This window comes from Fringilla coelebs (assembly GCF_963513975.1).
Source record: "Fringilla coelebs genome assembly, chromosome: 17".
NCBI lineage: Eukaryota > Metazoa > Chordata > Aves > Passeriformes > Fringillidae > Fringilla > Fringilla coelebs.
In genome coordinates this window covers 13,745,812-13,772,764 of record NC_140043.1, presented here as the reverse complement: position 1 = coordinate 13,772,764, position 26,953 = coordinate 13,745,812, and the positions used below count along the sequence as shown (strand labels likewise).

Genomic DNA, 26,953 nt, shown 5'->3' with positions numbered 1-26,953 from the left:
TGTCTCAGGATAGCATTCAGAGTAGCATCAATTGGCAGTTGGGAAGAGTTTTGCCAAACACACTGTGAACCTTGTGTCCTGGCTGGCTGATGGGACACCTCAACTCTTGTTTGTAAGTGAGTAAGATTGGAGAAGACTGAGATTCCTGATGAGTGTAGTACACTTTCACTCTGAGGACGGATGGATGTGCTCCAATGTACCGCTTTTAGGACACAGTCCCTCTGTGGCACTCCTCTCACCAGCATTAGAAAGCTGTCTGAGCTGCTGTGAAGAGAGGCAAGTCAAGGAATGCATGTGAGGAAGCCTTTGGGGCATGAGCGTGAGAGCCCTGCCTGGTGGGGACACGCTGGGATGGGACTGTGGAAATCTCCTGGTGTTCCTGGCCCTGGCCATGTTTGTCTGGCCGAGGCTTGGAGGGAGTGATCCTCTCCCCAGCTGTAGAAACAATCTCTTGGCAGCACCTAACTCTGAGCAGTGCATGGATGCTTGTGCTTCCAGCTCACATCAAGCTGCTGGTGGCAGATCTGGGAATGATCCTTCCCATGTAATAATTAACCTGTTCTGCAGCACTGCCAGCACTTTCCTTTCAGCGACCCTGACCTCCTTTCTTCTGCCACCAGTGGCTTAAATAACAACAAACACGTGTAGTGTTTTGGGATGATCCCAGCTGCTCCAGGGGTGGCAGAGCCAGGGAGACAGGTGATGTAAGTCAGCGAGTAGGGTGCCTGGTCTGGGGCAGCTGATCATGTGCCATGGTCAGGAGAAGGGAGCAGATCTTGTCCTGCCAGACCAGCCAGCAGCCAGGATTTTCCCTTAAAATCCAGCTTCCCAGTCACTCAGTCTCCAGGCTTTTGGGCATGGGATTTTGTGTTTGGGTGGGGGTTAACAGCCGTGCTGGGCAAGCAGAGAGGCCCCCAGAACAGCCCTTTGCTTAGCAGGCTCTGGATCTGGGGATCCCAGCACAGTTCTCCCAGCCCTGGGATCATCTCCCCCTCAGAGGAACGAGGGCGTTCTCTTCCCAAGGGAGGGGGTGGAGGCAGCGATATGGGAAGCAAGAATCTCAGGCTGATCCTTATTTTTATTTCTTCCCTTTTCTCAGCTGCAGTAAATAACAGCTCCGACACCGAGAGCATTCCCTCGCCAAGGCCCGAAGCCAAAGAAGGAGGCGAAAACGGGGCCAAGGCACCACCCGGGCCGGGAGGTGACGCCGGCACGGAACCGGCAGTCAAGTGGGAAGAGGCTCCAACACCCCCCGACGCTGCCCCTGCTCCCCCTGCCAACCCCGCTCCTGCCGCCAGCCCCCCGCCGGAGACAGCTCCCGAGGCACCCAGCACCGAGGAGAAGGTGCCGGAGGAGCTGGTGGTGGACGTGGTGAAAACGGAGGAGCCGGAGGAGAAGGTGAGCGAGGAGCCCTGCAAGAGTGAGGTGAAGAAGGAGGAGGGCGAAGAGAGCCAGGAGAAGGACAAGGGGAATGACAAGAAGGTGGAAAGCGGCGTCAGCAGCGCAGGGACGGCGGGGACGGAGGGGACGCCCAAGGCCGAGAAGAAGGAGAGCCACAAGGGCAGTAAAGGCCCCGGGGTGAACCCCGACAGCGACTCCAGCGCGACCTGCAGCGCAGACGAGATGGATGAGCAGGATGCTGTGGACAAGAGCAGGTAGGAGGAGCAGGGGGCAGGGGGACAAGGGCATGACCCAAGGGCCAGATGAGCTTTTCCATTGTGTCACAGTGCCCATGGGTTCCTTTGTGAGCTCCTCCTGGGGAATATCACTGCTCAGGTGCTCCCTGGCAAAGGGGCTTCCCAGCTGTGTCCCCACGTGCCCCCAGCCCTTTGGCTGTTGCTTCCAAAGGGGCTGTGACACAACAAGCGGTGCAATATCCCAACGCACGGGTGCTTCTAGGACATGGCCGTGGGCAGATGTTGGGTGCAGAGCCACTGCATTTGCTGGTGGCAGCTGCCCATCTGCGTGACGCAATGGAGCGGGATGTGCTCTCAGGGACAGCGGAGTTGTGCTGGGTTGGGAGTGGTTTCTGTCTCAGTTGGCATTGGCAGGAGAAAAGTCACGTCAGGGATGCCTTTTTACTGCAAGAGGGGGCGAGTTGCTCCTTTGGAAGAGGTGTTGCTCAGATCTGTAGGGGAAAATTATCCATCCTGGCCATAAAGGCAGGAGAATGTGGTATGTGCAAGCTTTCCTGGGGCCATGCCAGTGGGTCTTCACTGGAGCCACTGCAGTCCTGAGCCCTCCACCCGCCCCTAGGTCTGGCAGCCAAGAGCACCTCAGACCCTTCATGGATGGCTCTTGGGACAGGGAGGAGAAACACTGACCTCCTCCTTGGAGAAACATCTTGCTCCCCTCCCAGCTTTTCCCATAGGGTCCTCCCCACCCAAGAGCCTCACACATGGAGAGAGGGTGTTCCATTTTTTAAAGAATACGTGTGAATACACACATCTTTGTAGCGCTGAATTTTATGACAGCTCTTGGGCCAGGTGGGACTCCTGTGTACACCCTGCCATTGTATGTAGGGGCAGCAGTCCCTCTTTGACTCAGAGCCGGGCAGGGACTGAAGGCTGGCGTCTTGCAAGCCTTCTGTGGGCTCACAGGGAGCAGTCTGGCAGCAAGATGGGTGCTGCCAGGCTGGGCAGGCCATGGATGTGTGCAGCGCTGTGGATGGGGTTATTGAAAAAGCGACTGAGCAAAGTGGTGGGATGAAGTCAGAGGGAGCTGTTGTGCATCCCACCGCTCCAAATGGCCTCTGTGCTTCCCCTGTGGTTGATGCAGGAGCCAGTGGATGAGTGCTGCTGGTGTGGGAGCATCCTCTGGGTGCAGCCCCTTGCTGCCGAGCAGCTGGAGCAGCGCAGGCGGTGCCAAGGGGTGGTGCAGGTGCCGCTGGCCAGCCCCGTGGCAGGGCTGAGGCCTCTTGGCTGCAGTGCTCCTCTCCAGCAATGGCCAGAGTCCAGCACCACCCCTCCCCACCCTCCCTGCTTCCCAGACAGGAGAAAATCTCCCAGTGAGGGAGAGTGAGGCCAGCAGGGCTGTCCTCCTCTAGTTTCACATTAACCCAACCAAAAGCAGGGCAGCAGTGGCTTGTACCAACTTCTCAGCAGCAAAGGAGCAAATCCTCCTGGGAGCAACTTTCCATCGCAGCTCCTCGCTGAGTCAGCTCCTATCTCGCTTGTCAAACAGTTACCAGCTTCCAGGAATATTAAACACTAAACAGGCATCCCGAGCTCCCGGGCCACTCCTCTCAGCCGGTGTGGCGATGAGGCGCGGGCGATAGCAGAGCCTGCTGGCACGGGAAGGCTGCAGCTGACGCTGGCATCGGGCTCTTCCCAACCCAGAAGCACCCACAGGGTTGATCCTCAGCTGGCTCAGAGCTTTTGGCTCCCAGTGGGGACTCGGTGCCCTTGCCAGCTGTAGCTTTGCTCCCTTGCCTTCCCCGTGGGCCGAGGGCTGCCGGCCCGCGGGCGTTGGCGCAGCCCCGCTGCCGCAGCGTGACTCGCGCGGAGCGGGACCGCGATGCCGCGTGAGCCGCCCCGTCACCGCATCACCCGATGCTCGCCCACCCACCCAGCGCCAGCGGGGCGTGGGTGCTCTTCCCTGCGCTTGTGAAAGCATCAAGCTGTCCCCAGCATCTCCCAGAAGAGGACAGAGGGTGGCTGGGGTGTCCCCGCGGTGAGAAAGGGAAGGGTTCAGAGTAGGGGCAGCCTTTTTTTGGTCCTCCTGCAGTTCACGCTAGCAAAGACATGTCCAGGACTGAGGAGGCGCACAGCCTTAACTCATCCAAGCTGAAGGAGGCAGCTGGTTGTCTGTGGTTCCATGCAGCGAGTGCTGCAGGAGGGCTGCTGCAAGCACAGCCAAGATGTGGTTCAGCAGGAGGTCACGCCAGATGGGGACATGTGAGGGAGGCCACACACAGCTACCGCTGCAGACCTGCAGCATGGTGAGGAGACACCTGCACCGACCATCCCGGTGCTGCACGTCCCATTGCTGGCTCTGCTGTAGGTGCAGGGACTCTGCCAGGCCAGTGCCATGTTGGAGCCATGTCTCTGGCTTGGGGGAACCCGTTGTGAAGATCTGGTAGCCACTGCCTTTGCACAACTACTGTGGAGTCATGTTTGGCTGGGTCATGTGTCAGTGTGTGAGATCATCTGGAAGTTAAATTAGTCCCCATCTGGCTCCATGGCAGAAGGAGAAGGAGTATGGGAAATGCAGTGTCATGGTCATCCCCAAAGCTTCATGCCGGGGGGGGGACATTTCCACACTGCTGAGGCTCAGCTGTGAGCCTGCCAACCCCTTCCTGCTCTGACTCCTTTGCCATCCTTCCCAATGCCATCAGCCATCGTAAGGCACTGGTCCTTGGATTTGGGAGGCGCTGGGTTGGGAGCAGGTGGATAAGAATTGTTCAGGAATTGTTCATATGGTGGTTTCCAGACCAAAGCACCCAACAGACATCCCATTGTTTGGCGCAAGATCTGCTGGGAGGGACGTAATAAATTAGGCAATTTGCATATTGATGAATTTAATACTGACTTTGGCTTCCGAAGCATCAGGATCCTGGAGGGCTTCAGGAAACCTAAAGATCTTGAGGGTACTTAAAGGGACTTTAAGGGTGCTTCAGTGTACCTCTTCAAGCACCAACGAGTGCACAAAGCAGCTGCTGGGGTGGCAGTTCCACTGCTCAGCCTGGCGTGAAGGTCTCAGGAACAAGTGCTGGGTGCCCTTGTCCCCAGTTCTGTGTGTCAGCAGATTCCAGGGCACTGCACCCCTCCAGGAGTGTGGCTTCACAACACCCGTGTGGCTCCACAGGCAGGCATCATTTGGATTATTTAGGGAAGAATTTTTTCAGATTTGCTGTCCCTTGGTTGGTTTCCCCTGGGTGCCTAACCCTGGTGCCAGTGTGGAGGTGCGTCCCTTTCCCCTCTGATGCCAGGCACTGTGCAGAACAAGGGCTGGGGCAGCCCCAGCACCATGATGAGTTTATTCCCCACACACGGCCCCGCCACGCTTGTTTATTCATCCAAGGGTGAGCATGGAATGACCTTGAAATTTATAGGCTGAAGAGAACACTGAAATAACAGCTAAAATAAACAAATCAAGCTGTAAAGCTTGAAAACTATGAACTGGCTTCAACAAACTGGAGTCGGGAGGGAGAGAGAGCAGAGATGGCCTGGGCAGACGTGGTCCCTGAGGTCTCAGCATGAGCTCAGGAGCTGGACATGCTGAGGGTTTGACCCATGGGCTTTGCACATCTCCATCCCACCCCATTTTGGTGGCACCATGGGGATGCCCCCCATGTTTGCACAGGGGGCTGAGTGTCTACCAGGCAGCTCACACAGCCAAGGGGAAGAGCCAAGTGGTGAGAGTGCAGGGCTGCACACTACTGAGTGCCAAATCCCATCCAAATCCAGCCTCTCATCTTTCAAGTGACCCAAGGGCCCGAGTTGCCTGCACATGGTGGCTTGCCCTGGCTTTAGCACCTTGATAAAAGACAGGCCTTGAGGAAGAGCATGAAGCTGATCCCCAGCCCTGCGTGAGCTGTACATGTGAGCTCTGGAGGGTAACGTGATGTCCAAATGAAATCCAGGCTGGTCGCCTCACTCCGTAACACCCAGCTCTAGAGTCAATTTTCCCTCAGGTTTATTCTGGACAACAGCAGATTTGCTAGAATAGCATGGGGATGAGGGAAAGTGGGCTCAAGAGCCTCTTGAGCCAGACATAAGGCTCTCGTTGGAACATGTAGTCCCACGGGGGTTGTCTTCGAGCCCAGATTCCCAGCAGCCAGAAGCGGTCCAGCACGCTCCTCTCTGATGCAGAGGATGTCCTCTGAGTTTGGCAGCACAGAACAGGGGTGCAGGGTGTGGGGGGGCCGTGGGCCATGGAGCCTGTCCATGGCTGATGTCCTGTTGTGGTTCCAGGTTGCTGTCCCCCCGGCCCAGCCTGCTCAACACCGCCAGCGACGCCCGGCTCAACTCCTCGCCGCAGAAGCCGCTGGACTTAAAACAGCTGAAGCAGAGAGCTGCTGCCATCCCTCCCATTGTGAGTACCCTGCTGGAGAGGGCAGGGGCTGGGAGCACAGCCTGTGTCTCGTGCACCCTCTCCCACTGGGCTCCGTAGTGTCCCTCAGGGTTGCAAGGATGTGCTCATCCCTGGGGATGGCCTCTGCTCCACAGAGAGCTGTGCCTGGGCGGTGCGAGCCCCCGGCCAGGCAAGGTGCTCCCTGTGCAGAGGGTGTTCCCAGCTGCTGGAGCAGCTCTGCCAGCAGCATTTGGATGTCTCTTGAGCTCTTTTATCAGAAAATCGTGGGAGGTCTGGACAGAAAAAGCTTCTCACTGCCACATGACTACTGCCTCCCATTGCTTTAAAAAGGAAGAGTGCACCTTCCCAGCCCTGCACTTCATCTTGTGCTTGAAGGATATCACCTTCCTTACCCAGGAGCTTTGCTTGGTCCCCCTTTCTGACTGCTCAGTAGCCATGTATTGAAAGTACTGATATAGTGGCTTGGACTGTTGTAAGAAGCATCCTGGTATCTCCAGGGTCAGCACTGGAGGAGCAGCAGTGCAGGGTGGGCAGGGAGGAAATCCCTGCTTTGGGGTTTGCATGCTCAGGGAGGACCCATTTCTGATGCTCTTCCAGTTTCCCATATTGTGGCTTAAGACACGGCTGCTGTAATATAACTTCTGGCAAAAGCTACAAGCACATAACTATAGATTAGAGATTTTGAACAAACTGACTCTGTCCTGTGGTATCACCAGCACAGAGCTGGTACTCTTTGTCAAGGGCTTTTTAAATCCCCTGTGGCCAGTGAGCTTTGAAGCCCTGTTTGGTCTCTGCTAAGACTTGCCATGATAGTGTGGGGCAGGGGCTTCTCATAACTGCTGATGTCTTCAAGATTGTTATGGATGTCAACAGCACGTGATGAGTGTAACCAACCCTTACTGCTTTGCAGATTTCGGAAGGTTTCTCAGAGGGGGTATTGCAGAGTGGAAGCGCGAAGCCTCAGGTGCCTCCCCACGCCTTGGCTCTCTACCAGCAGCAGATCACAAAAGCCCACGAGTCTGCCCGCGAGGACATGCCCCCGAGCAAGCTGTCACAGTCCCAGCAGCAGCAGGCTGAGAAGGAGCAGCAGCAGCCCAGCAGCAGTCCCAGGGGGAAGAGCCGGAGCCCCGCTGTTGGAGAGAAGGAAGGTAGGGCTGTGTGCGTCGCTGCGCGTTTATCCGCGCGCAGCACCCGGGGTGTGCAGCTGCACGCAGCCAGCAGCTTTCCCCCTCGTAGGTGAAAGCTTGTTTCGACCCCTGAAAGCTCTTTAATAGCATCTTGAGGCAGGACGAGAGAGGCATGGCTAATTTCCCATGTTCATTAGACAGTACATGATGTCTCATTGAGCCCACAGCAAACGCCGGGCAGTGTGGAGCGCCAAGGAGGTGAAGATTGCCTTTATTAGCATCTGCCATTCACCAGAGAGCAGAGGGGCCTGGAGGCATGCCAAGGCTCTGGGTACAATGGCTCTTTTCTACCTTGCTGGCTTTCTATAAAGAATGCTTTTAATGCACAGCGGGGACCATTATTTCATTTAAAATCAATGCTAATACTGTGACTCGGAGTCCAAAGGTTCCTGTAAAGATTCCCAGTGCTTTCTCCCCGGAATAGCTCTGATGTGGTTTGGCTGCCTAATGAGCAATTCAGAGGTTCCCACCATAGAGCATCTGAAGCATTATTAGCTTGAGCACCTGGGGATCAAGGTTAAGGAGAGACGGGAAGTCCTGATGAAACCATCCTCTAAATGTGTTTTTAATCTGAGTGTTAGAGCCTGTTCCAGTTCAGAGTCTGTGTCCCTGCCCCCTGTGAGCTTGCCTGTGGCTCAGTTGTTAAGGAAGATGAGAGGCTGTCCCCAGCAGCACAGTCAGGGAAGTTGGGCTTGCATGGGTACAGTGTCCACCAGTGCTGGATTCTGAACAGTAACGGGTGCAGCTGCAAAAATCACCTGCTTGTGCATGGAAGAGAAGGGTGGATAGGAGTGCACTGAGGAGGCACCGGACTTGGCTGTGATGTTTGCTGGAAAATCACTGCACTAGTTCACCCTCGGGCAGCCAGGATTGTAGCAGCCTGCTCTGCAGTGTCCAGGCCAGGTAGTTATTCCTCAAGCTGTCGTGTTCCTCTGGACAGAAGGATTTGCTTGCATTGCTGGCACTTGGCCACAATTTTTTCAAACAATAAATAGCACCATGTGTGCATCACACCTTCAGAATGTTTTGCATATAAGCAAGGAAGGTGACTGCTCACCTTGCAGGAAAGGGAGTTTCCCCTAAGTCGTGGTGTTGCCACCCGTGAAGTCCCATTTCCAGTAGATCTTATCCTGCTGTGCTCCTGTTTGCTGCCCAGGTGGAACAGTTCCCCTCCAGCTCTTCCTCCCCAGTGGCAGGTAATCAGGTTTGATCTCCTCGCTGTAATCCTGTGCAAACCTGATGCTGCACTGCTCAGCTTCCTTGTGAGCTGGGTGCCACTGCTAGCGCTCCAGCCCGGAGCTCTGCACTGCCCATGTCCCAGTGCTGCAGCTCCAGCTTCCTCCTGGCCTCAGGAGGATGAGGAGGTGCGGCAGATGAGTGGGTATGAGGTACAGGGCAGGCTTTAGGTGTTGAAGTCACCCACTCCACTCTGTGGCCTGCTGGCACCATTATCAAATACAAGGATCTGTTATCCAGGTGGATCTTTTGTTGCTTTGTTCTCTGCAAAGCACTAATGATATGAAGCACTTTATTCTCTCCTCTGTACAGCTCTGAATATTTCATGTTAATGAAAGTAATTATGCCTCCCTATATCCCTGCAAACATCTCAGTAGGTCTTGGGCTCCAGCTGTGTGCTCTTCAAGCCCTGTGTGGCTGTGCATCTGTGCTGGGTGCCACTGTGGGTGTGGAATGCATGTGGACCCCAGGGAGACATAGGCTGGTCTCCCCTGTTCATGATGGGAATCCATGTCCCTTTTGAAAAGCAGCAGGTTTGTGATGAGTCAGCTCACGGGGAGAAATCAACTCCCCCAAAGCCCTGGTTTCAGTACAAGTATGGACTCAGGCACTGTCTCAGTTCTGTCTCTGCCTCTTGGAACATGTCCTGGCTGTGGGTCAGGGGTTAGAAGGGAGATAGCCAGATATTCCTGGCAAATCTGTGTGCATCCCTTCCCTCCCCTGCTCTCCGGGCCATCCCAGTGAAGTGGCAAGCATCCAGACTGCAGACATCGTGCTGCCACATGGCTTGGAGTTAAAAGGGAGAGTCCAGCACGGCCTGCAGAGCCCTCTGGACAGCAGCCCTGTGCCACCTCTCAGCAAGGGGCTGACTCCACCAGAGCAGGTACTCCTGTTCCTCCCTGGCTTGATAAGAGAGCTGAAACTCCTGCAGCCGCTCTGGAGATCAACATCCTTCTCACCGCTCTGGATCCGCTTCAAAGCCAAGTCTTGCACACATCCTGGCCCAGGCGTTGGCTGCCTCGCAGCCGCTGGCTGGGGCTCTATCAGCTTGGAGGGTGGCCAGCCAGCCATACCTTCCTGAGCCCTGCCTGGCTTCCAAGAGGAGCTGCTAATCACGGGGCTGGGCAGAGGCAGGCAGCCCTGCCTGGATCTCACCGACAGGCAGACGGATCCCTTTGCCCAGTGCCGAGTTGCTGTCGGGCATATCTTTGGTTATCGCTGGCGGCTGGAGCGCCAGCAGTGTGTTTTGTGTTGATTTAGTTGTGTTTCATTTGGCCTCTGTAGGCGATGGGGAGCCAAGAGCATTAATTTGGATGACGGATCATATAAACTCTGACTCCTTCGTTCCCATTCCAGGGACTTGATAAACGGTAATAGGAACTCTCTCTTCCCCATCTAAGTGCTATTTTATCAAAAGCTGGCTGAGTTATAGCCACCCTCTAATGCGGGGGCAATTAGGAACTGGCCACATTTCACAGGCTGGAGAGGCTCGCAGGGGAGGGGACGGCTCCCACAGGGAGGGGAGGAGGACAAGGCTCTCCGAGAGCCATCCAGGGTGCACACAGACTTGGCTGACAGTGCCTTGGCTTCAGGGAGCATCTTCATCTGGGAGATCCCAGCGCTGTTTGCCCCCACACGAGCAGAGCTGAATGGGGCCGAGCTGAAGGGGAGAAGATCAGGGAGTGTGGGTGTGCCAGAGACTCTCCATCAGTGAGAAGGATGTGCCTGGATTCCCCTCTGTTGGCAGGGTGAAGGGATCCTCTCTGGGATCCTACACAGGGATAGAAGAGGTCACAGCCAAGGTCTGGTCCCACCAGGCTGCAGAGGTGTGAGTGCCTGCACACCTCTGTGTGCCCAGAATGGATTTCTTCTCTCACTGAAGCAGACAAGAATAATCTCCCAGCTTCTGAGTACACTGAGCATTAATAACGATAATGTAGTAAAGCCTCATTAAATTGGGCCTCTGATAATCTACTTGCCCTATTATTAGGCTTAGCAGGATTCAGCATCTATTTTTATCAAAAATTGATGGTTAAAGGCTGGGTTCATTTGTGATTGCTATTGTTTACTGCCCAGTTTCTAATTTCTGGTCAATGCAAATGTTACACAGGTGGATCTGGGGAGGAAGGGCAGTGCAAAATGAAGTGTTTATTGATTACAAGCAAATCCTACCAAACCTGTCTCTAATCCATCCAGAAAAGGCTGTCTCATCCATCTGCTTAGCCAAGTGTGAGGATACACTTGGCATAGAGCTGGTGCAGATGAAGCCTCTCTTTTCCTCAGCATCTTTCAGCACAGGGCAGGGTTCAGGTGTCCCCAGCACAGCTCCTCCATCATTAAACTCTTCTTGGGCTCACTTCAGCCTTTTTATAGCCAGGATGAGCCCAGCCTGGTATCCGGGATGGGAACCAGGTAATTTCGGGAAGCTGCACACCACAGTGTAGTCACCAGCAAGCTGGTACCCTCTGGATGTCCCCCATGCTCCAGAGGGATGCCAACATTGCTTCTTCTTGGCTTTAACCTCAGGGATAGATTGTTTGGCAGCATCATTATTAATCCTTCAGGCCTGCCGTGCTGGGATGATGTGGAGCTGTGGGCACAGGCAGGAGCTGCCCAGGAGCAATTCACTAATGGCCAAGTCCTGGCAAGGAGCTGGACTGTGCATGTCAAATGCCATCTCTCCTGGGTGAGGTGGGATGGCACCAGGTCCATGGAGCCTCCTGTGGGCAGTGGGCACCAGCAGAGTCACCAGCACAGACACTCCACTGAACTTCAAATCTGAGTAAAATAAATGCTGTCAAATCCAGGCAGTGACACTGAGCTTTTTCTTTTTAGCTTGGTTGGAGAGTTCAGCCTCACCTCATGGCCATGTTGGACTGGATTGAAGCCATGGAGCTGGCTCTTGCTTCCCTGCCATGCTCACAGGGACCCCTCACTCATGCTGGCCACTGACCATGCAGTTTCTTTCTGTGTCCTTTGCAGAGAAGTCCATGCATTTCTCAGCCATTGCAGAGGTTCAGAAGCTGAGTGCTGAGTCAGTGGCTGCCTCGTGCTGGCCCCCTGTTCTGTCCTACCCCCGGGATGTGATCAAAACTTCTCCCCAGACGGAGCCCCACTTGTTCCAGTATAACCCACCAGGCAAGTAAAACCCTCTGGCTGTGTGGCATGTGCCCTCCCCTGCCTGGCCTGGGACTGAGCCCAGAGGCTGTGTTTACAGCCACTATCACAGGTTGGGCACTTTAAAGGTCCCAGGGTGGTCAGGTGTGTCTCCCAGCTCTGCCTGGGGCAGGTGTAGGGATGTGGTTTGTTACAGAACAGTGTGGGTGCAAAGTCTGACAGGTTTTATCCCTCTCTGGCTGGAGAGCAGCTCATCCTCTGGTTGCAGAGGGGACAAGGCAGTAATTTAAACTATTCCAGTCCTTTCCAAAATGCCCATGTGACTTGGAGCTCGTGCAGGCTCACAGCCAGCCAGTCACTGCACCCAGCCCCTGCTCCCTCCCGTGCCCCTTCGCTCCCTGATGCTGCAGCTGCTCTGCCTGCCCTTGGTCTCACTGAGATTTGTGTTCTCCTCACAGGACACCCCATCCCACTAAACCTGCATGAGAGCTCTCGCTCAGGGCTGCAGAGACTAGCCAGCATCTCCAACCCTCCTCCCCTCATCTCCTCCACCAAGCACCCCTCCGTGCTGGAGAGATCCGTCGGATCCATTTCCCAGGTAGGGCATTGATAAGTGTGAACCATGGAGATGCCTCTCAGGGACCATCAGTTGCTCCTGACCTCTCCTCTTGCCCCACAGGGAATGCCCATCCAGCTCCACACACCCTACAGCCCCGAGCACGCCAAGGTCCCCGTCGGTTCCATCACCATGGGCCTGCCACTGACCATGGATCCCAAGAAATTGGGTAAGGAACTGGGAGATGAGTTGTTTTTCTTGTGTTCTGAGAGCAGGAGGGAGCGAGCTTGCCAGAAGCCTAGGGGAAAGGAGGAGCCCAGGGCACAGCAAAGGAGCACAGAGAGAACTGCTAAGAGGATGAAAGGCTTAGTCCATCAGGGGAGCAGAGACACAGGGAGCTAAATTTGTGCAGTATAGGAAAGCAGCAACTCGGTCAGGGACACTTCCCAGCCTATAAATACCCTTCAGGTACTACTGTGATCGAAGGAAGGAAATATATTGTTGCTCCCCAGGCTGGTAGGATAAAGAGTAAATGGCCTGAAGTGAACAAAGAAAGTGTTTAGTCTGCAGATTTGGAAGCTCTTCTTAACAGCAGGAGAGAATGGGTGAGGGATCAAGCCTGGGGAGGAGGAATACAAGCTCTGTTTCTCACTGTTGTAAACCAGCACAGAGTTTTCAGTGTCAGCTCTGGTCCTGGTGTGGGTAGTGCCAGGGTGAAGGGTCTGGCTTTGCTCGATGGCATTTGTCTGTTCACCACCCTGGGGAAGCCCATCCCAAAGGGAAGGTGCTGCCTCCAGGCTGGCACAGCCAAGGGCTGTGGCCCCATGTCCTGCACCTATGCTGATACCTGGTTAATGTTTTCCAGTGCCTTTTCCTGGAGTAAAGCAGGAACAACTTTCTCCTAGAAGCCAGGCCAGCCAGCCAGAAAGTCTGGTTCTGCAGCCGTCCCAGGAGGGCTCCATCCTGCGGGGTGAGGACACAGAGTGGGGGGCACGTGCCCCAGCTGTGGAGAGGGAGAAATGCTGGCACTGCCAAGTCTGGTGGATGCCACACTGGCTGCAGATGCCCAGTGATCTCAGGTTTGACTTCTGGAATTGTGCCCAGCCAAAGGAGTCTCTTTGCCCCTTTTCTCTACCTCCCCAAATCAGGGCCTCAAGTGTTGATTCTGGTGGAGGTTCTGTGTTCAAGGGGCAGCTGAAAATCTGTTGCTTAAGACAGACCTGTTTAAATTCCATTAATTGGTATTTTCATGCTCTTCGTTGTTGCTGCTGCAGCTGGTCAGGGACCCCATTTTGGTTAAATGCAGCCCTGATGGGTTTCTTTCCCCATTAACCATGCAGAAGAAAATAAATGCAGAGGTTTCTGTTTTTTGAACCCCCCAGTAAGACAAGTCAGGAGCCTGAGTGCTGTGGGCTGGCTCCAACCCAGGACAGATCTGTGTGAATGAACTCAAGCCACCCTGAGCGGTATCTCGCCACAGATCTGCTCTGATCACATCAGGAGAGGCTGAGCCAGGCTGTGCTTTCTCCCAGGCTCATAAATCTGCCCAGCACCTCCACAAAGACAGCAGGGAGCTGATAGCCTCAAAAGACCTATATTTTACCTCCTCTCCACCCCACACTCACAGGGACGGGTTTCTCAAGAGACTTGGCACAAAGGGTTCTGCAAGGTTTGGGATTGAACACTGGCAGCTCTTGGAGGGTGTTCCCTTCAGTGCCACAGAGACTGGGTCAAATCCTGCACTTAGTCAGTCTCAGCCCCACGGGTTTTGTGCTGAACAGCAAATCCAGGCCCCAGCTCACAGGTTTTGTGTCCTACAGGTACTTCCCTCAGCTCTGCCTCGGGAGGAAGCATCACCAAAGGAACACCCACATCCAGACCCCCTCCGGAGTCACCCATCACCTACCGAGGCTCCATCACACACGTAAGTCCCTTGCCACCCCTGGGTGCTGGCAGCTGCAGCATGGGGTGCTGGACACGGGCACTGGGGTTTGGGGGCACAACTGGGTGTGCAGGACAGGGCTGTGCAGCAGCTCTGTGTGCTCCCACCCCATGGAGCCCCCCAGAGAGGTCTGCAAGCAGCCCCCCCTTGGGATGGCACAAGCAGTGTCCCATGAGTGAAGACTGCAGAAGAGCAGAGCCCAACAAACAGCAGTGCAGCCTTACAACACCTTTAAACCCAGCTTTGCCTTTTGTTGCTATCAAGAACAGAGGCAAAAGCAACTGTAAATGGCTCTGGCAAAATCATCTTGTCAGGGCAGGAAAGTGGAGCGGAGCAAAGGAGATGGGTGGAGGGCCCAGGCCAGGTGGAGGAGGGAGGAGGCTGTGAGGGGCAGGTAAGGTAGCAAGAGCTCCTGCCAGGGCTGAGCATGCTGTGCTGGGGGTCCTGCCCAAAGGCTCTTCAGCAGGAAGATACTTTGGCCTTAATCTCCACCATCCATCTTCAGAAGAGCAGCTGGCAAGCGGGCGATAGTTTCTTGCAGTGTGAGTTATTGCTCATCTGGTAACAGAGCGGAGAGCATTAAAAAAAAAAAATCTGTTTCCCATGGGGATTTTATCTGGCCATCATTCAGATATTTGAAGACATTCAGGCTCCAATTTTTGCCTGCCTTCTTCAAGGAGAATGACCATGTTCGCTTTGGCCCTGGAGACCTGATCCTGAATCCTGGCTCAGAGCAAAGGCTTAGCTTGCCTGGTGCCCTGTGTCCAACAACTGCCAGGAGTGGGTGCTCAGGGGCTGTAAATAACCCATCAGAGCAAACACTTGCTCCATCCTCTCAGATGCTCCTGCAGCAGCTGTGGGCAGCAGTGGGTGGGCGTGAAGGACCTTGAGTACCATGTGCCAGTTGAGGAGATCAGCAGAGTTTGTTGAGACACTGTTTTGCATCCAGTTAATGAATCCAGCCAGCTAATGAATCCATCCATCCATCTTTGTTTGGCTGGGGATTAAGGTACCAGGGCCAGACCCAGGGCATTGCCTGGCTCTCCTGCTGGCCCAGCAGCCTGCATCCCTCTGCTCCTGCTGGGGAGAAGGAGCCCCCTGTTCTGGCAGCAGCTCCTGGTACCAGAGCTGATACTTGATCTCAGATGAGTCATCCAGTTCACAGGAAGCAGATCTTGAATATATGCTCTCTGCTCTGAAGCCATCTGTCATCACTTGCTTTCACATCCCCTCGGAACACATCTGTGGAAGGAGGTGCCTTACCTGGGGCTGCGAGAGCCATTACAGGTGCCCAGATCTGCTGCAAGGCTGGGTCACCAGAGCACTCAACCCACATGGCTGGGGGACTGCTGCTGCTCTGAGGGCTTGGTGGAGAGCAGGGGCACCCCAGACAGGGGTGGGGAAAGAGCCTGAGTGGCACAACCTGGAAGCACCAGCAAAGCTGGTGGGGGCATCACATCCTGAGGCTTTCCCCAGGCATCAGTCCCAGGGGGTGCTGGGGTTAAATGAGCTGAGTAGGCAGGTGTCAGTCAGGAGTGTCACTCTGACAGCATCACTGTGCCTTCCCAGAGATGGGGAAGGGGACTGTCACCCCATGGTGGCTGTTCCCAGTTGGCACTGACGGGGTACAGTGGCAGAAGGTGTTAATCACCAGCGACTCCTCAGGGACGTCCAGCTCCACGTGTTTTGAAGGGGATTCAGGGGGCAGGTGCTGTGAGCTGTGTCTACTCATGGTGAAGGAGAGGTTTCAGTTCACACTGGTGTATGTGGGGAGCCTGCTGCAGTTCCTGTTGGAGAGCTGAGGCAGGCTCCTCTCCCCGACCTGCTGCGGGACCGGTTTCGTTGTGGCTGCCGTCTCGCCCGGGCGCGCTGCCAGCCAGAGCTCCCGCACGCAGGCAGCTCACTGAAGGTCACGCTGCTGCCAGCAGATGTGCCTGGGTGGGCAGCACATCTCTGTGGCTCCTGTGCCAAGCTGGGGAAATAAGCTGCAGGGAAAAAGCTAATGCTGGAGCAGTGCCTGCTGTCACTAAGGTATCCTCAGGGGAGCACCAGGCCTGTCCCCCGCACTGGGGGAGAGGAAGCAGGCCAGGTAGCTTACTTCAAAACACACAGAGTGAGAGTTGCTGTTTTGGAGGTCTGTGCTCTCCTCATCCCCTGCCTCTTCCCAGCAGCCTCACACAGATCACGTACCTTTTTAATGCTGCTCGTTATCATTCTCATCAATAATTAAGCTGCAAGTCCCTCGCTGTTGGCTGCGCCAGGAAGCGGAGGCCGGGTGTGCTCCCTGCGCTCAGCTTCCCGCGAGGAACAGCCTGTCCCCGCACGGCGTTTGCTTAATTGGTTGTGACACTGTTAAATATGGATCTTGGTGGCTTTCCAAGGGCACCCCGGCAGAAGTGCTGTACAAAGGAACCATTACCAGGATAATCGGAGAAGACAGCCCCAGCAGAGCAGAGAAGGCGAGGGAGGATGCCGTGCCCAAAGGACATGTCATCTACGAAGGGAAGAAAGGCCACGTGCTGTCCTACGAGGGTAAGTCCTGATCCTCTCTGCCTTTTTAGGGCAGGTGCCAGGGGTTTGTGCCACTGTGGCTGGGACTTGGGAGCTATTTGAGGAAAGGCTGATGAAGTACAACAGGCCAGCCTCATGTCTGTACTTCCAGCGTTTCTCTCCCTTCCCACCCTAGTGCCCTGTGTCCGTCAGTCCCGTCTGGTTATCTTGTCTTAGAGATGGCAGGCAGGGTTGCAATGATTTTGGGAAACAGGGAAGAGGAAAGGACAGGATAGGGAGGTGTTACCTTCATCCCTAGCACCCTGTAGTGGAGGGGGAGTGATTGAAAACATTATGAGAGCACTCCCAAACTCTTGGGCCAAGGCGGATTCAAACCTGAAAGACGGAGGCAATGAAGGTTTATTTGGATGTCAGGTTCTCACCTGCATTGACTTGGGCACCCTGAGGCTTTTCCAGCACAGGGCTGCCCTGCAGGAATCCTCCTGGACCCAGCCTCAGTGTCTGGTGAGTTTTGGCAGAGCTCTTGGAGGTGGTGAAGCCATTCCTGCATCCCCCAAGGAGCCTCTCTGGGGATGTGTTGGCTGCACCCCTGCAGCACAGGAAGGCTTTTCCTTGGTAACTGCCAGCAGTGCCTCACTGCATCAGTGGTACCAGCAGGTGGTCACCAGCTGCTCCTGCCTGCTCAGCCCATCACAGCACTGCCCATCAAAGCTGCTCTGCGTGTCCCCGTGCCTCCCGTTGGAGATAAGCAGGTGTTGCTCTCCAGTGAGGCTGGAAACAGCCCCATTCTTGCCTTTCACTGTGTGCTGGGTCAGGCATCTCTCTTGGGGAGCTGGACTCCTGCTGGCTTGCACCTGTAGTCAGGAAGAGCCAACTTAGAGATGCTGCAGCCCTGAATCCTCTTGGGGTAAAGCACTGGCATGTGCTCTGGTGTGCACAGGGATGGCTGTCCTCATGATGTCACCTCACTTCTCACTTGAGTTTCGGGATGACTGAGGAGCTGATCCCAACCTCAGCTGCCTCAGGAGGTGTCTCTGGGAAGCTGCTGTGCTGCCTGAGCCCTGTGCCTCCCTCCCTGGGGCACAGTATCCATTCCAGCCTGCCTGGCAGCCTGGGCCCTGTGGGCAGTGCTGCAGGCAGTGTGTCCCAAAGAATTCCCTTTCCTCATGGCCACAAGTGCAGGCAGCTCCTTTCATCACAGGCTGGGTTGTCTTATCCAGGGCTGGAGGCAGAGGGTTCAGGTCAGGCCACGGGGACACGCTCCAGCTGTTGTCACCTTTGTGTGTGTCCTGGGACTGCAGGGACCTTTCAGGACAGGGCTCTGTGCTGTGCCTCCCACCTGCCACATGGAAACTGGCTCACAGCATGTCCCCCTGGGTCTGCTGTCAACTCTAGCCCAGATAAGAAATGTCACTGAGGAGGACTTGACTGGGTGCCCTTTGGGACAGTTGGCAAGGCTTGGAGCAGGGAGGACTCAGGAAGTGTTTCAGGAGTTGTTTGTGCAAGAAGCTATTTTAATCACCTCTGCCTGGGCTGGGGGTCGAACAAGGCTGATCTCAGGAATAGCACCATCAGGGAGAGATGGGGAGTGCTCCTGGCAGTGAGGGCTGCCCATGCCCAGAGCTGGGATCCCACTCCAGGCATTGAGGGAGAGCTGCAGACCAAACTCTCCCCTGTTGTTTGTGCCAGCCTGAGTCTCCCTGGCTGCAGCCTGTGTCACCTCTCACGCTACCCCCCATGGACACAGATGAGGAATTAATTCCTTCCTTTCTCCAGGAGCCTTTTACGTGCTTGGTAGCATTTATCACATCCCAAGTGATCCCGTGAGCTGCTGCAGCTTTGCCAGCCCTGCCTCTCTCCTTCTCCCTGTAGAGCCCAGAGAGGCTGAGCAGCCCAGGAACAGAAGAGTTAAAAAAAAAATTAAATAAGAAAACTGAAACTGTTGGTGATTATGAATTTTGGCAAGCAGAAAAAAAATTGCAAATTCTTTAGTGTCATGAGGGTGCTTAAAATAAAAGAGCTGTAATGAGACGAGATCCTGTAGCATGTGTGAGCTGAATTGTGCTAGATTGGTTATTCTCATCCTGCATATGATTGCTGATGGCTTCTGCAAGGCGAGGAACGTGGGTTTGGAATGGTTTTCTTTCTGTTTAGTCTCTCTTCTCCCTCACGCCCTCCCCCTGCTTCCCGGTGGCACAAAGGGTGCCTGGGAGCGCGTCCCCTCCTGCACAAGGGCTGGTGGCAACAGATGTGCCTTGATGACATGGTGCAGGCACATCACCCACATGGTGCTTGGCTGATTCTGAATGTCACCCCCGGATTTCTGCTGTCAGATGGAGCTGAAGCAGAGGCTCAGGCACGGACCCCCTCTTGTTTCCCCACACACAGCCCCAAACACTTTGTGGATTGAGTGGGTGCTGATTGCGGAAACCAACAGTGGGTGTGAAGTTGTAATAATCCCATTTTATTAATTACTGGTTTTGCCAAGGAGGAGTTTTGTTCCTGATTGTCCACAGTAGAATGAATGTTTTTAACTTCCCTGCTTTCTCTAATTGTACAACCACCTTCTCTACCCACAAAGAGGAGGAGTAGTGCACTGGCAATCCTTGGCAAGGGCAGCCTGGCCAGGGATGATGGGCAGAGGCGTTTGTCTCTCCTAGCTGACATCCTGTTTGGAGCTCATGGCATGAACCCAAGGCATTCAGCTGGATCAGAAGCTGCTGAATTCACAGCTCGCTGCACATGATGGGTGCCCATTGCCTGGGGTGGGCCTGATGCTGCCTGGCACGGGCAGGGCTGTGCTGGTGGTGGGGCTGTAGCTCAGCACAGGTGTCCACTGCCTGTTCACAGGGAACCTGCTCCAGGTCTGGATCAGGGGGCAGTCAGTGGTCTCTCTTTACCCTAGCACTCACTCCATCAGTCCTGCTTTGCACCATCTCTCCCAGTTCCTGTGTGTGCTCAGTGCTGTTTCAAAGGAATAATTCTCAGCTTCGCTTCTCCTCCATTTTCCCTGATTTTCTCACCCAGGGAGTGTCTCGGCAGATGTTAAGGCTGGCCAAGATCCCAAACAGTAGGTGTCTAGCAAAAATCAAAACAAACAAGGAAAAAAAACAAAACTCCCCAGACCCAAAGAGCCAAGTTCAGTGGAACTGCAGCTGCTCCCACTGGCTCGGGGCTGTCCTGCTGCCTACAGGATGGCCCCACCAGGGAGGGAGGGAATGGGACACGACTGGGTGGATGCTCCTACCCATGAAGGAGGCACAGATCTGGAGTCTGAGGCAGGCAGGGAGGGGAGAGAGCTGAATTTCCTGGAAGCCAATCCCGTGCGATGTTTCTGGCACTGCGTAGCGGCGGCTGATGCTGGGATGAGATCTGACCCCTCAGCAACGCACACAAACAGCAGTAAACACCCTCTCTTGGCCAGTGCTGACTTTCCAGGCCTCTTGGTGTTCCCCCCTGCAGGTGGAGTTGCTGCTTCTCAGTGTCCCAAAGAAGACAGCAGGAGCTCGGGAGCTTCCCATGAGAGCACAGGAACTAAGCGGACCTATGATATGATGGAGGGGAGGATCAGCCGGGGCTTATCAGCCCGTGATACCTTATCTACCAGCATTGAAGGTGGGTCTGCATGAAACCTTTCAGCTGGGTTACGTTAGTGACCTGTGGAGATCTCGTCTTGTCCCCTGTCTACATGGTGCATCTTCCTCTGCCAATGTTCTGGCAGTGGTTAGCTGGTATCCCAACAGGACAGCATCTGACCAGCTTGGGAAGAAGACAGAATGTAGACTGGCCTGTTTGCCTTGAGTGTCTGTCCCAACAGACCAGCTCCAGGAATGCAAAAACAAAAAGCACGTTTCAAAAAAGGAAAAAATAAATAATTTAGAAATTGTTGGTATTTATCCTTGTTGTCCCAGGCATTCCTGGTAACACTGTCATGTATTCATTGTAAATTATTGCTGTGTCACAGCCTGACTTTCTCTTGGCTCTCTTCTAGGTCTCATGGGTCGAGCGATCCCTCCAGACCGACACAGTCCCCATAACCTAAAGGAGCAGCATCACATGCGAGGCTCGATTACACAAGGTAACACCTGGGAGCACCAGATGGGCATGGGCAGGGGAAGCATCATCAGGATGGGACAGGAGGAAGCAAGGATGGGCACATCAAGGTCCAGTTGCGGATCTCTGTAGCCCCTGCTTTGTGCTCAGAGAGATTTTCAGTCTTGCTCAGCTTCTACCAACATAAATTCTACCAAAGTCAGGGAGAAAATTGTCAGTGATTTGCATGAAGCAGGTTGAAATTAGTGTGAGATGGATGCAGAAGGAAAGGTGGTGGTAGGTGTGAGGTGGACTAGCTGCACTGGTGGTGTAGCTGCTCTGTGGGCTCAGTTGTGTTCCAGTCCCTGAGTTACATGTGTTAACTAGAGACCCCCTAGAAGAGAGTATCTGCATGGGGACTGGGAGTCCAGGGTCTGCCTGGGGAGTCACCTTCTGCATCCATCATCTGCTTGGGGGTTGCAGGAATACCTCGGTCCTACGTGGAGGCCCATGAGGACTACCTCAGAAGAGAAGCCAAACAGCTCAAGAGGGAAAACACTCCACCAAGGGACTTATCTGATGCCTACAAGGTCAGATCTCATGATCTGACTCCTCTGAAAATGAAATCAGCCCATGAAGACCTGGTAGCCACGGTGAAAGAAGCAGGAAGATCAATCCATGAGATCCCCCGGGAGGAGCTGAGGCGGACACCAGACATCTCTCTGACCAGACCTCTGAAGGAAGGTTCCATCACGCAGGTGAGTGTGGAGTGAACAGCAGATGAGATCAGTCCTGCTCAGACTGCTGCCCTTGCACAGATCCTGGGAGCCATTCCCAAGGTAAAAGAAGAGCAGAGACAGCTTTGTGTTGCATCACTGGTAAGAACTGACGCTCTGCTTGGGTACAGGTTGTCCTGCCCCATCCTTTGAAGGGATCCTTTCCAATCCAAACCATCCTATAATCCTTCCCTGCAGATAAATACAAAGCCCCAGGAACCCCTGGCACATTAAGAGAGCAATGATCCAACTAGATGTGTAAAGAAAAGGGGACACATCTGCCTCTTTTCCGAGGACAGAGTCAACTCGGTTCCCTCAGCATTTGTGACTCTGGGTGCACATAAACTTGGTCTCCTCCCTTCATGGGCAAGTGGCAACCCAGCAGGGCCAGTAGTTCAGATGAAACACGGCATGATATCTCCTGTTGGTCTCCAAATATTTGCAGGGTTCCCATGGCACCTTGCAGTCCTGTCCCATTTCACAGTGTGTGTAGGAGAGAGGCGTGATGGGCACAGCCAGCCTTCGGCAGTGACTCATCATCATCTTGTTGGAGCACAACAAGACATGCAAGATGGGCCCTCCACCCTGCCCTGTGCCGAGTGGTTATCTCTGCTCTGCCGACGGCTGTTGGCTGTTTGACTGAGAAAACCTTGTGTGTTGACCCACTGAAGGAGGCATCCCGAGTCTTGTTGAAACTCAGTGAGATGCAGTCACTGGGCTCCTTCTGTTCTAGGCCCCTTTGATGTCCCCTCTGCCTCCTGTCCCCAGGGTACCCCACTGAAGTATGACAGCGGCTCTTCCTCCTCGAGTACCAAAAAGCACGATGTGCGCTCCATCATCGGCAGTCCCGGCAGGACTTTTCACTCTGTGCATTCTCTGGATGTCATCCAAGACCCGAGGAATCTGGAAAGAGCTTACGAAGAGAGCCTGAAAAACAGGCCAAGCCCTGTGACAAACTCAGGTGGCTCCATCGCCAGAGGGGCTCCTGTGATTGTCCCTGAGCCAGGCAAACCCCACCAAAGTGCCCTCGGCTATGAGGACCACCAGGCAGGGCACAGCACGGCCTTCAGCAGCCACTTGCACAGAGGGTCTCCAGTCTCCACACGGGAGTCCACCCCACGGCAGCACGAAGGTACTTGGCAAAACTTTTATTTGATGGTAGAATGTCTAACAGCCAAGCAGGTGAGGTGCACAGGAGATGGCTGCTGACCCCACCTGCCTGAGCGATTCCCAGCAGGTGCCTGTTGAACCTGTTCTTCCCAGCACCCCACGCCCACGGCTGACTCACGGCACTGGGGTGGCTGCCAGGGACGGCTGGGGCTCAGTGCCCTTCCTGGGGGTGCTCACACTGCTGAAGTGAGGGCACCTTACTTGCACCCGGGTAGCTAAAGAGAGACTTGGGCCAAAGCTGGTAAAGCCATTGGTGTTTCAAAAGTGTCCTCCCTGTCCCAGCAGTGGCCCACAGCACTCTTTTTTCCATAGGTGGGCAGGATAGCAGTGCTTGGGACACTGGGTGAGAGATGTTCACACTTCTCACTAACAGCAGCAGTGACCTCCTTGTGCTGAAGAGTGTGGCAGCAAGGCTGCACCACCGTCAGCTTGTGCAGGCCGGGGTGAATGCACAGATTGCCCAGCGGGGATGTGCTGGGGTGAAGGGATGATTTGGGAAAGGCCTCTCTCCCAAGGGGCAACTGGGACTTGGCCCACCCTGACCTTGGTAGTGTAACAGGGCATGGCAGTGCAGGGAGGAGGGAAAGGTCCCTCAAGTTCAGGGGAGCTACGATTGTCCCTGTGGGACATGCTTGGCCAGAGGCACCCCTCAGGGTCATGGCTTGGCCGCAGCACTCAGTTTCTGACTCATTTCCTTCTGCTCTCAGCAGGGAGCATCACTGCTGGGAAGCCGGTGTCCCAGGACAGAAAGATCCCCCCCACATCGAGAGAGCTCACCAACTCCAAGTCTCCGCACGCCCCCGTGCCCGACCACCACCACCCCATCTCCCCGTACGAGCACCTGCTCCGCGGCGTCAGCGGCGTCGATCTGTACCGAGGACACATCCCGCTGCCTTTCGACCCCGCCGCCATCCCGAGGGGAATCCAGCTGGAAGCAGGTACCTGGCTGGGGAAACAGTTTGTTATTTCCCTTCTTACGCTCCAAAAGCCTGAGATCTCTGGGGTTTCACATCTACATCTTTTTCTCTCCCAGCTGCTGCTTACTACCTGCCAAGGCATCTGGCCCCGAGCCCCACGTACCCACACCTGTACCCCCCGTACCTCATCCGGGGCTACCCGGACACGGCCGCCATGGAGAACCGCCAGACCATCATCAACGACTACATCACGTCGCAGCAGATGCACCACAACGCCGCGGCCATGGCGCAGCGGGCAGACATGCTGCGCGGGCTGTCACCCCGGGAGCCCTCCCTCGCCCTCAACTATGCAGCAGGTCCTCCCAGCACGGCACTGGCCAGGGGTTTGGGAGCAGCATGGGAGCAGGAGGCTGGGTCAGGCTGGCACTGCCAGCTCCGGCACGGCCGAGCTTGCAGCGGCTCGGTGTTGTCCTGACGGTCCTCTCGCTTCTCTCTCCAGGCATCATCGACCTGTCCCAAGTGCCACACCTGCCCGTCCTCGTGCCCCCTACCCCTGGCACCTCTGCCACCACCATGGACCGCATCACCTACATCCCTGGACCCCCCCAGACCTTTGGCAGCCGGCACAGCAGCTCCCCGCTCTCCCCAGGTAATGCTGGAGGTTGCTTTTCCAGTGGGAAGATGATTGAGGAGGACGCTCGTAACCAATCCAAGGCCATGGGCTCAGCATGCCAGGAGAGTTTGGGAGACCCCAAATTAATTCTTACTCAGGGACTGACTCCCTCTCTTCCTGCTTGTTGAGGGCTTCCTTGCTTTTCCTCCTTCTTCCCCAAAGCAAATGCTCTGTGGAAGGTCATACCCTGGAGACAGCACCAGGACAGCTATTCATGATTTGTCTGGGTTTTGTTGCCCTCATCTGTCCTGCTCCAGGTGACCTTGGATGGAGCCATTCCTTATCTGCTCTGCATACACAGCAATGTGAAGAGCAGGCAGCATTCCCAGGAGGAATTGCTGTGTCTGCAGCCCTCTCACTGCCTTTTGGTTGGGTTTCAGGAGGGCCCACACACATGACCAAACAGTCAGGGTCATCGGTGTCCGAACGGGAACGGGAGCGGGAACGAGAACGAGAGAGGGAGCGTGAAAAATCCATCCTAGCCTCCACCACAGTGGAGCACGCGCCCATCTGGAGACCAGGTAGGCTGGGGAGGAGTCCATCCTCCACCCTGGGCCCTGTGCTGGGTGGAAGGTAGAGTTAGGACTGTTGGACAGAGAGCTAAATCCCTTCCTTGTGCTCTCCCCAGGTACAGAGCAGTCCAGCAGCCGTTCGTCCTCCCACTCCCACAGCCACCAGCACTCTCCCGTCTCACCCCGCACCCACGAGACCATCCAGCAGCGCCCCAGCGTGCTCCACAACACCGGCATGAAGATCATCTCCTCAGAGACCCCCACCCCTTCCGTCCTACGGTACGTGCCCCTCACCATGGCTTCCAGTGCTTGCCTGGATGCCTGCACCAGCACTTAATTAATGAGCACCTCTGAGAGGGAGGAGAGAGAGTTGTTTTCCCTTCAGTCTCAGTGGGAGCAGGATTGGGGCTTTCAGGGAAGCTGTGGTGGGGAGAGGCACATTTTGGTGCCCCAGTTCTTTTGCTCTCCCTGCTGCCAGGAGAAAAAGTAGGAGTGTACCTGTGCCCAAATACAGGTATTGCTCCTTTTGCTGAAGATTGCCTGGTGGTGGAGTTATCAAGGTCTCTGGGACCTGTCCATGGGTTTTAGGTTCTCCAGTCAATGCATTCAGGCCCAGTAACCTGTGGCCAGTTACTGTGGAGGCTCCATCCAAGCCTTCCACACTGGCCCTGCATGGCCCAGCCATATGCTCAGGAGGCCTGGAAGGAGCTCAGCCAGGCAAAGCTGAACATTGAGGCTCTAGTAACAGCATTCCCTTTCTCCACGTGCTTCTCTCACCTTGGCCTTGCCTTCATTTTCCTTCCAGATCCTCCTCCACCACTACCACGTCACCGATCCGCTCTGCCGCCTTCCCCTCGGCCTCCACCCTGCGCTCCTCGCTCAGCGCGGCCGACGGCTACGCGGCCCCGCTGGACCCGGCCATCCTGCAGAAAGAGGCCTCCAGGGGGAGGGAAGCCAAGACAGAACGAGCCCAGACTGACAACAACATCTACACCTCAAAGCTGCCCAGCGGGGCCAACCTCGAGCAGTCGCCTTCGCCCATTAAAGCCATGGAGTCGAGAGCTTTGCCCGCCTCCGGACCTGGCTCCTCTCATCACTATGGCAGAGGACAGGGGAAAAGCCAGCAGCACCACCACCCTCTGGACCAGCAGCACGCAGCCTCGGGCTCCGAGCAGCACAGTAGAGAAAAGAGTCAGAGTAAACGCTTTTCCATGCAGGAGCAGGAGCTCCGAGCACTCGGTAAGAGCACCACAACAGCAGCCAGCTTCACAGATGTGATTATCATGCACCAAATGTCTTGTGATAAGGGGCAGCAAGAAAGAGGCTCGCTGGGTAACCACTCCACTAGTGATGGTCAGAAATTGGAGGGCAGAGGTGAGAGACCTGTGGCCTGGCACCCATTTTATTTCATTACTTCTTATTTTCAGTTGTGCATTTTGGATATTGGCTCCATCAGCTCCCCAGGTGTGCTTGTCCCTCTGCTTCCTGGCTGTTGTATTATTCCAGACTTTTTTTTTTTTGCGTGTTGTAAGGATCTTCCCTTCTCCCACCCTCTTTTAGTTTTGCCAGTTGCCAAGTCCTGTTTCGCAAATGTTGTCCAGTTCCTGGTATTGCTTTTTACAGTCAATAGCCATTTGCTAATTTTGATTTCCCCATCCTTAGAAATTCCCAGGCAGTCTGTAAAGAGCAGTTGTGGGTAATAAATCAAATGAGCAAAGTGGAGAACTGGGATTGTGAGTGTGACAAGGCTGCTAGCCATCAGACAAGCACCTCCCTGCTCGTGAGCTGCAGGGTCTCTGAGGGCTTTGTGGGTCTCAGCTTGGATGGGGTCCTTATGCTCAGGGTGACCTCGCTCAGGGTGCTGGTGCTGGATGCTGCCCAAGGTGGGCACCGTGGCTGTCCTGGGATTACTCAACACAGCCATGCTCAGCGGCTGTTTCCAGAGCAGACCACAAGAACCACCTAAGAGGAATCTTGTGTAAGAGAGAAAAGCACTAGGAGTAGTTATTCCAGTAGAAAGTGCAGAGAGAGGGATGGATTTCAAAGTCTGGGTCATTCTTGATGGGACCAACTTTCAACCAGAGCATTCATCCAGGCTTCCACCAGCATGCAGAAGCAACAAGCAGCCTGTGGGGGGTTGGTGGGACCCCATCTTCAAGTTGCAGCAGCTGCCTTGGCCGTCAGCGCTGGGAGTTCCTGTCCCACTCCCTTCCCATATCCCAAAGATGGAGAGGATACAGCAGCATGGCTGGGAGAAGAGCTGCATCCCATCTCACCCCTCAGTCATG

The 26,953-nt window shown here is 55.1% G+C and overlaps 1 protein-coding gene across 13 annotated transcripts in view; it reads left to right on the top strand.

Annotated features, from left to right (window-relative positions):
- The window catches only part of NCOR2 (nuclear receptor corepressor 2), a 226,858-nt gene that overhangs the window by 188,847 nt on the left and 11,058 nt on the right, over nucleotides 1-26,953 (top strand). For 9 of the 13 annotated variants that reach the window (XM_084217057.1, XM_084217055.1, XM_084217053.1 and 6 more), the window contains 19 exons: nucleotides 1,100-1,655; nucleotides 5,916-6,036; nucleotides 6,947-7,184; nucleotides 11,442-11,597; nucleotides 12,035-12,174; nucleotides 12,256-12,361; nucleotides 12,998-13,102; nucleotides 13,953-14,056; nucleotides 16,456-16,606; nucleotides 20,048-20,200; nucleotides 20,577-20,663; nucleotides 21,101-21,375; nucleotides 22,162-22,525; nucleotides 23,271-23,501; nucleotides 23,597-23,836; nucleotides 23,980-24,129; nucleotides 24,534-24,674; nucleotides 24,782-24,944; nucleotides 25,471-25,904. In XM_084217057.1, coding sequence (XP_084073183.1) covers nucleotides 1,100-1,655; nucleotides 5,916-6,036; nucleotides 6,947-7,184; nucleotides 11,442-11,597; nucleotides 12,035-12,174; nucleotides 12,256-12,361; nucleotides 12,998-13,102; nucleotides 13,953-14,056; nucleotides 16,456-16,606; nucleotides 20,048-20,200; nucleotides 20,577-20,663; nucleotides 21,101-21,375; nucleotides 22,162-22,525; nucleotides 23,271-23,501; nucleotides 23,597-23,836; nucleotides 23,980-24,129; nucleotides 24,534-24,674; nucleotides 24,782-24,944; nucleotides 25,471-25,904 — 3,915 coding nt within the window. The remainder of the gene's footprint in view (nucleotides 1-1,099; nucleotides 1,656-5,915; nucleotides 6,037-6,946; nucleotides 7,185-11,441; nucleotides 11,598-12,034; nucleotides 12,175-12,255; nucleotides 12,362-12,997; nucleotides 13,103-13,952; nucleotides 14,057-16,455; nucleotides 16,607-20,047; nucleotides 20,201-20,576; nucleotides 20,664-21,100; nucleotides 21,376-22,161; nucleotides 22,526-23,270; nucleotides 23,502-23,596; nucleotides 23,837-23,979; nucleotides 24,130-24,533; nucleotides 24,675-24,781; nucleotides 24,945-25,470; nucleotides 25,905-26,953) is intronic. The other 4 variants (XM_084217049.1, XM_084217050.1, XM_084217056.1 and 1 more) reach the window with 1 other exon arrangement.